Source organism: Camarhynchus parvulus, chromosome 18, assembly GCF_901933205.1.
Source record: "Camarhynchus parvulus chromosome 18, STF_HiC, whole genome shotgun sequence".
In the NCBI taxonomy this organism is placed as follows: Eukaryota; Metazoa; Chordata; class Aves; order Passeriformes; family Thraupidae; genus Camarhynchus; species Camarhynchus parvulus.
Genome location: NC_044588.1, coordinates 11,080,484 through 11,089,782, shown reverse-complemented (window position 1 = coordinate 11,089,782; position 9,299 = coordinate 11,080,484). Strand labels below are relative to the sequence as shown.

The window sequence follows — 9,299 nt, the reverse complement described above, 5'->3', positions numbered from 1 at the left end:
AAGAATTCAATGTATATTTATTATTCACAGTTAATTACTATCTACCAAATGCTGCTGCAGAGTTAAAGGATTAAGTACATAGGCCTTTTTTTTTATTTAAACACAGAAAATTTTTTTAATATATATACACACACAAGACATATGTCTGCAAGGCTGCATGATATACACCAATTCCAAAATAAGGAAACAATCAAATGGTCCAGGTGTAGAATGCCATAGATTCCTTTTCCAATCACTTTACAAAGTGGGAAGAAAGTGAGTGACAGCTAGCAAGGAGAGGGGGGAAAAGTAATACTCTACAGGGTAGCTCTCTCTTTCATTTGCTGGAAAATCAAAGTGTAAGGCAGAGTTCATCTCAGGAGTAAAACTTTTGTAACACTTACTACAAAAAAAGGCACCCTCCAACAAAAGATTGCCCGTGCTGAGCAGGGCGGGAGGAGATCTCCGCTGCAGGTTGGGTGTGTTGGTGGGGTGAAGGGATCCAGCCAAACGGCCACCAAGGGAAAAACAACGCAATTGAAGATTGGCACAGAGAGCGCTGCGGGCTGATTGCTTTCCTTCTGTCCAATTTAATGTCACACTGTTCTGGTGAGGAGCAAAGGGCCACCAGGAACGCCCCGGGGTGCAGGGCGGGGAGAACAGTCACACACAGCCTGCTGTGAACGGGAGCGGGCGGGGAGCTACTTCAACAGGAACACTGACCTGAGGAGGGAGGAGAGACTGGAGAACAGGGATGCCAACTCCACTTCTCAAGAGCAACACGACTGCAAATACTGCCTATCCAGGCCGAGGAGACAGGCTGATCACATGCATCACGTAGAAACATTCACTAAGAGCGTAAAGTTTTTTTTCAAGCACTATTTCTTGAGGTTTCTCTGCATTATGAAGTTTTCCACCAAAGGAATGTACATTTTGTAGGACATCTCAGGGCTATTATTTCTCAAATTCCCCCCTTAACCCTCCCTCCACAAAATATTCTTCCTCATTTTCCCTCATCAGAACTTTCCCCTTTCTCTTACTTCTTTTGAGGCTCCTGGTTGCAGCTCTCCACCTCTGAGCAGCCTAAGTTGCCACTTGAATGCCTTGATTTTATTTTCCTTGGAATAAGGGAAGTTGAACAGTAAGACAAATCTGAAGATTAAAGCTCCATCTCTGTTTGTAGATTTTTCTCAAGTGTCCATTGATAAAACCACCCTCCTTTGCCCCCTTCCCCCAAAGTATTTATTTACACATAGGCAGAAAAAAAAATCCTCTGAAAAGCTCTGGACTGTCCTTTTAACTTAAAAAATAATAAAAAAGAAAATAAGGGGAAGGCACTATGGAAAAAATTACAGAATGTGCTCAACCGTACACCTTTAAGAAAAAACAAAAAAGCTGTCAGCACAGCATTAATAGACTTCAGTTGTACGTTGGAGTTTCTCAAAGCAGCTCTGTGACTCAAAAGTAAAAAAGAGAACAAAAAGCCACACAACTCTTCTCCCTTCCTCTGTTTGGAAGCTGCTGAGCTTCAGAAGAAAGTGCCAAAGGAGAAGAGACAATAAAAATTAGATTAACACCTCATCTTTCCCAGGCAAGAAATGCTGAATGTTGAAGGCAAAAGCAGAAACTGATGATTTTTGTTTTTTTTTAAAGGCAGGACTGTGGACTTGGTTCTTCTCTCATGTCCCTTCATGTCAAATGAAGACCGTTTGCAGAGAGAGAAAATACCAGCAGAGTTTCTCCCTTTTCCTTTAACTGCATTGGCTAGGACTTTATATGGCATTAAAACTTCATGCACTGATGGACAGAGGAGGAGGGGGAAACAAGAAGAGTTGTGGTGAGACCTTAAGTGACCTTAAAACACTCATTTTCAACAAGAGTGAATAAAAGGGGATAACCCAGGAGCAGCTGAGGAAATTTGTTATTTTCATTTTTTTTTCTCTCTCTCTCCTTTTTTTATTTTCCTTTTTTTTTTTCCTTTAAGATAAGTTTTGGTGTGTAAGTTGAACTCTTCCCCCCGCCCCTGAAGTTCCGTTCTGAGGGAAGGAGGATCACCTCACGGTGACAGGTGACTCTGGTTTTACCGCCGTGTGATTTTTAGGTCACTGGCTGCAGTTAGGCTCTGTATGTGTATTTACTGTTTCTCTGGTTTCCTTAAATAATCTCTAATATTTCTCTCTAGATGTTCCGGTTCACTGGGGTCACGTAGTTGCGTGGGAACATGCCCGTCTGTCCGCGGCACGCTCCCTTCCACCAGTTGGGGTCAGAATTGTCAAGGACTTGGATAAAGTCTCCACGATGGAAGCCCAGCTCTCCTTCCTCTTGGGGATCAAAATCAAACAGGGCCTGAACATATGTTGGTTGCTGAAAGGGGAACAAGAAACATACACAGTGAGAATCACCCACGGCACTCCAGGCACCTGCTCCTGCGGGCAGAAGCTGTCTTACACCGAAGATTAACAATAAACATTTGGGCTACTCCCTTTCCCTGCAAGCCAGCTCCCAACAGCTGCAAGGAGGTGCTAAAACAGTAATGGACAGGCTATAGAACACCTCAGAAAAATGTCAAGTTTCTGTGAAAGAGGTGAAATAGAGCAGATAATTCTGATGTTTTTCTAGCATTTTTCACTCTTTGTGGCCTATTGTAAATCTGTGTTCTATAGCAATACAGTAATATTGCTGTTTACTTGTCCTGTTTTCATACTTGACAGCACAATTATTATTGATCTACACAAAGTTACCCCTAAGAACTGAATGTTGACATTTTACACATTTTCCTTAACTCTTCTGTCACAGAACATTTTGCCTGGTCAGCAAGTCTTCCTTTCTGATGGAAAAGCTAACAGTTAATTTAAAATATATTTGCAGTCTTAAAATTGTGAGGCCAGGAAGTTCTCTTCATGCTTGTCCTTTTCAGCCAGCTGGTTTCTCACACTCTGTTTATCTCTGACCTGACCATGCAGAGCCAAGTGTTAAGTTCAGACAAACTGTGACAAAGTTGCCAGTGGCACCTGGACAGCTGCACAAATGCCACATCCTTGTCTTCAGGCTAGAAGCAGAATGCTGTACAAGGAAGCAAAAGGATTTACCCAGAACTGACAAAACATGCAGTTACATGAAATACAACACTCTGATTGACCTGGGAAATGGAACAAAATAAAGAGTTGGATATACACAAGCTGCTCTGCTGGCACTTCACGACAGTTTCTGGATTCTCTTCACACTGGCTAGATCCAAACCAGAGATGCTCCATATGCTGTAACCACCTCTTCAGGAAAGCCCAGTATCAAAGCCTCACTGAGGGCTGCACTTCTGGCTATGATCAGGTATAAATCAGAACAGAATCACAGAATTCTTTAGGCTGAAGAGCACCTTCTAAGATCAGCAAGTCCAACCATTAACTGAGCACTTCCCTACCCTTTTTAACTGTGCCCTAAAACAGGAGCAAATCCATTTTTAATTCACAGGAATCAAATTATCTTCCTGCAACAGAATCTAAAACATTAAAACAAGTCAAACATTCAAACAGCAACAATAATTTTGCCTCAACTTCAGGGAGACCAGGAGTGGAAGTAGGCATTGCACAAGAATGCAGCTTACTTATCAGTAAAATTTTGACTGCAGGATCTAAAGATACACTTCCACAGGTAAAAAAATCAAGTCAGCTTCTTTCTTACTCTAAAATGCAATCCCACTTCAGACTCTGGTTGCAATAGCCTCACCAGTGCCTCACAGGACACTCTACTTTTCTTACCTGTGGCACCTGCTCAATGTCCCGGAGAAATATTTGCTGGTTCCTGGAGACAGAGGTGGATCTGTGATAATCTACCAGCTCGTTCAAAGAATTGAACTTCACCACCCAAAGGAAATACTTGCCAGCCCCATCTCTAAGCACCTTGAAGTGCTGCACATCATTTCCAAACCTGCGTGGAAAGAATGAAGAACATAGAGCACATTATTAGCCATAGGGAACTCCTTCTGGGATCATCAGCACAGAGTTTGGAACAAGAAGGTCCTTTGGGGCACAGTGAAAACTGTCAATGACATTGCTAACACAGCTGCAATCCCATAACTGGAATCACACATACTTCTTGATGTATGCTACATATTCTGTCACCTGTATTGATGATGATGATGATGCAGAATCCCAAGGACAAATGCCAGGGACTTTGCAAGGTCACAGCAACACAGCTGCACCCTGGTGCTTTCCACTTCCCATCCTCAAACACAGAATTGTCAGATAAACAGCACAAGCACTTTGGTTTAGCTCTTCACACCCAGCAGTTTGACAACTGACTCAAGCCACTCTCAGTCTGTGCTACTCTTGCCATGGTCCTCTGCTTCTCACAGCCCCAGTCCCTCCCTCCCAAAGCACCACTGCCTATGTGCAACAATGCAATGCAAAAGCACCAGTCCCATTACAGGCAAATTCCTGGGAAAACACTGCCCCAGGAAGGGCAGAATTGGCTCCTCTGGCAACCAGAATGGACTTGTGCAAAAGGCTCTCTTATGAAACAAAAGGACCTCTCTGGTCTTTAAAAAAACCCCCAAAACAGAATGTAACAGACAAAAACCCCTCAAACCCCAAAGTGTTCAAAGATGATGCTGCACACATAAACCAGCAACTCCAATTCTGTGTTAACAGACAAATTCCATGTTTCTTCTGACAAACGATGGCATTCAATTGAAGCTACATTTCCAACAGTTTTACTCTGAATAAAGAGGAACTCTGGCGAGGTCCACTGGGATTTTCCAGATGAATGGCACATTGGTAATTTTACTTCAGCTTAAAACACCGAAAACAGAAGACAACTGTTCCCGTTTGGCATGCATGACACCTATACATCACTGGGAAAAGCAGACACTGCCTTGAAACAACTCCTGGGTGCTGCCTCTGCTCTGCCTTCCTCAGTCTCTGAGCTTCTCACCATTCCAAATCCTACAGATCACTGTTTAGGAAAAGGACTTTCCTAAATTATGCACACAGGAAAAAAACCCAACTGAGACATTACCACCAGATGGCAACACCAGGCTGAACAGGCAGGCCCAGCTATGCCATTGTAATTTTCTGTTTCTTAAAGGAATGCACTTTCTGCAATTGAAGCTTCCATTCATATCTAATATTCCAGCCTGGATGACTCTATCCTAGACAGAAATATAAACATATCTAAAATAAGTGGCTTTAATCCAGTTTGCTTGCATGATTCAGTGCTGCTGTACAGAAGGACAAAAATTTGGTTACAAACCAAAGATGACCAGAAAAAAATAAACAAATCTTGTTGAGACGGATCACTGACAGCCACAGAAAATAGAGCCAGCTGAAATTGCACATGAATAATAAAAATGTCGTAAGGATTCTAAAGAAAATCTTGTTTATTTATGGTAGAAAAGGGGAAGATTGCAGAAAATAATTAAAAAACCAAAATAGTCAAATTCAACCTGCTGAGGACAGATTCCCTCCCATCCCCATCCTACATTAAATTACTTCACATATCTTTTCAGGTTTCTAATAGCTCTATTTGAGCACTTCAGAGAATCACAGAATTGCTTGTGTTGGGAGTCACCTAAGGACCACCTAATTCCAACCCTCCTCTCATGGGCAGGGATATCTTCCACTAGACTAAGTTGCTCCAAAGCCCTGTCCAACGTGGCATTTAACATTTCCAGGAATGGGGCAGGCACAGATTCTTTAGGCAACCTATGCCACAGCCTCACCACCCTCAAAGAGAAGAACTTCTTCCTAAGCCATGTGGAATATACTTGTGAGAGTTCGAACGGACCTCTGGTTTCACAGCTCCATGTCCAGTGCTAGTCAGTGGGAATATTAGCAAACCATGTGCCAAGCAGAGAAAAATATACTTGCAAATGTACAACACAGAGGGAAGATAAAGTAATAACTTGCACTGCAGAGGAGGAGTGAAAGAGGATGGGAAGTTGTGCACATTGGGTGCTTTGTGGCTGTAAGAGGGAGGAATAGGATCCACAAAGAGGCCACCAGACACTGCCTGGGCCTGTGTGAGCCACGTGCCACCAGGTCAGTCCTGTGGGCTCACTGCAAACCAGAGCAAAGATGTTTGTTCTATTAGAGAGGGAATAAATATCACTAGAACAGGAGTGCTATAGGGCATCTGTGAGATTATTCCTGCTCCTCAGGGTTGACAATCACCTGCCCTTTACTCACCAGTCCAAAGGAGCAGTAGATGCCTGATTAGCACACAATTGCTCCTGGGCATGACTTACTTGACTGAGAGGGAGAAGTCCCCAGGAGCACTCTCACTCTCCCTGATGAGGAAGGCACCATCGTGTCTCTGTTTGCCCAACATTTCTTCAGCCTTCGCTCGGGGAATCTTTCCAAAAAACCACCTGTGTGGAGAGGAAAAGAAAACAATAGGAAAATTTAAGAATTTTAATCCATTCATGGAAGGGCCAGAAACACCACAGCTCCGGAAACAAGATCTTGTCTATGCACTGCCCCATCCTGCACACGTGGAAAGTGCATTTTGTATCTAAATCAATTTCTTGTCTCTTTCAGATCAGGTGGTAAGACACATCTACTTCAGTAGAGAGAATCAGTATCTTCATCCAGCAGCTGTTTGCTCCTGCAGCCCAGAGTCCAATCTCTGAGCCCTACCAGAGTCCTATGGTCCAAGACAAGTATCATCTGTCAGAAAGCTGAGGCAGGTGCCAGGACTGCACTTACAGGCCAAGTGAGAAAAGTTCCTTCAAGGTCTCTCCGCCCCACTGCAGAGCAGTGCTGAGCTAGGCATGGATTCTGTTCCAGAAAAGATGCTGATGACACTTGTTTCAGGAGCCTTTTTTCTTGCTTTCCCCCACAGGCAGGACAATCCAGCAGCTTTCACAGGAGAGTCACATGAAGGAGCAGCCTCATGAAAACCACATCCAAAATTCTCACCAGCCATAGGCTGACCATGACACCAAGGCTGAACCTACCTCAGGCCACCAGATCATCAGCACTGACCAACAGACTGGTCACGGGATCCCTGCCCCCATTTACATTTGCATTTCTAGACTAATCCAAGATTAAAGGCAAAGAAGGGATGAGTGGTAGGTCACATGGCATAAGAAAAGCAGAAGCATCTTCACAACTAAAAAGCAGAGCTTTCAGCTCTGAGGAACAGATCACACAGGACAGCAGCACTTATCACACCCACACCCATGCAGATGGCTGACCTTAGAGGAGAGCATTTCATAACAAGAGCTCCACTCACACAGCCAACTGTCTGCAGTGAAGGTTTTGCTGCAGCAACAAGGCAGGAGTTGCCGAATCCTTCTTGAAACAGTCATTCTTAAGAAAAGCTGGAGCTCTTGTGACGTCAAGAAGTCACCAGATCTATCTCTGTAAGGGGAAACTACCTCTAGAGCTGAAGAAGGACTGATTACTTGGTTACCAAACATACTCCCCTTGCTTGAAACTCTTGCTGTGTTTTTATCCCCTGGAATAAAAAGGAAAAGCTTCCTCCCTCAACCATCCTATTCCCAGTGGTTAAGAATTTCATGGTATTTTGTACATTCTGGGTGGCTCAGCACCTGGGCTGTTTCTTGGTACCTGAAGTGAGGTGGTGGCAGACCACCACAGGAGACCCATCTGCCCCTCACTGCACATGCTGCCCACAAAAATCAACCAGGAGAAACTATTAAGTGAAACTCCTTCAGAAATCAAAGGTAGTATTTAATTTCCTGGGCTTTTGGCACTACTGTCAGAAAGACAAGGAAGTCCTGAATTCTCTCTCTGCCAAATGCTGTTTGAAGCAAGCTTTATATCATGTGATATCTCACCATATTTCTTGTTTACAAAGTGTCTTAATCCTGTTTAGTTCTCAAATAATTCTCAATTACTCATGTGACAGTTTAATCTTAAACACAAACAAAAACCAACTTCACCTTTCTCTATAAAGTAAGAAGGAAAGCCAGAAAGAGCTTCATAGAATCCTTCCTGAAGCCTCCACAGTTCACCTGTTTTCCCCCTAAATTTTACTGAATCACTACAAAGTAGAAGTGTACCATTCTTTTAAATGAAATAACACTTCCAAAGTGACAATGGCAAGCTATGAAAGTTTTCTGCTGCTAGCTGCTTCTAAGGCACTTCAAATAGAAAGACTAAAAATCTTTCACAATTCTTAAGCTTCCTTGCAGTTTTGTAGCTTTACTACCACATTAGCAAAAGAACCTGAATTAAATGAACAGAAAACCCCAGAGACGAAACAAAGTTACTGTCTACTTAAGAACGCAGTTATACAGCAGCAGAAGTGTTGTGCACATATATTTGCTACAGAATGTGTGAAAAAATTAACAAACACCACAGCACGTCAAAAATCACTTGGGGAGAATTAGGGAAAGTGACAACGACATTCCCACAACTTTTCTTCTGAAGGGTAAGCCTGATAAGGCTTGACTCCAACAAGCTCTGTAATGCAGGTGAAACTCATCCTGCCAGCACTGCAGAAGCAAAGCAGGCATTCCTGCTGATGCTGCACAGCCAGAGGGAGCTGCACTGATTGTACAGCACAGGTTCTCATCGCTTCCAGCCTCCCCTCCATCGGCACTTTGGCAATTCCTTCGGCTCCACTTCGCACAATCATCTCACTTGGCCGAGTTCCTCCACAGAAATTACAATGCTGCAAAGTGAGACTTCAGCAGTATCCTCAGGACAAGCTGATAACAAACACAAAGACCTGAGATAGCCAGGATCAGATCCATGGTGTGTTTCATAAACAGCAAAGTCTTCCCCTGCCCCCTTCCAGAGCAAGGTGCTGCTGTGCCTTCACTGTAACTTCCCTGCCCAGAGCTTCCTGTAGCTCTTCTCTGTCCTTCCTAGCTCTGCTCAGTCTTTGCTTTGTTAATTGAGGTGGTAATTCAGATTAACCCTTCAGGTTAATCCCTAGGTAAATCTGGTCACTGAAAAGTGCCACATTTTCCTTTCAGCTTCATTTGCTGAGAGTTACAAAGTGATCTGTAAGATTTGCAAAATACAGCTAAGGAGAAACATGGCATTTAATACCAGTTGTGCAGTTGGAAGATTTAAGTTTTGGATCCTAGGACAGGATTTAAAGCCATATTCAGTTGCTTTCTTTCCAAAACCTCTTGAGAACAATTTGATGGTACTCTGAGTAAAGGAACATTCTCTTTCTCACTGCTCAGTTGCCTGCAGTTTGCTTTTTGTATGACCTGTATGACTAGAGAGGTCTGCACTACAGTTAAGCCAACATTATGCCATAAAAACTTTTGCATCATTTCCCAGGGTTGTTCAAATGCAGTAGTTAAGACTCCCAGCATTGCTGACACATGACACTGCCTCCATC

The 9,299-nt window shown here is 43.3% G+C and overlaps 1 protein-coding gene across 2 annotated transcripts in view; it reads right to left on the bottom strand.

Moving 5' to 3' along the window:
- The window catches only part of GRB2 (growth factor receptor bound protein 2), a 55,634-nt gene continuing 46,335 nt past the window's right edge, over positions 1-9,299 (bottom strand). Inside the window, exons 4-6 of one of the 2 annotated variants that reach the window (XM_030961849.1) lie at positions 6,220-6,342; positions 3,734-3,902; positions 1-2,343 (exon numbers count right to left, since the gene is read on the bottom strand). In XM_030961849.1, coding sequence (XP_030817709.1) covers positions 2,158-2,343; positions 3,734-3,902; positions 6,220-6,342 — 478 coding nt within the window. In that variant the 3' untranslated portion in view covers positions 1-2,157. The remainder of the gene's footprint in view (positions 2,344-3,733; positions 3,903-6,219; positions 6,343-9,299) is intronic. The other variant, XM_030961848.1, reaches the window with a different exon arrangement.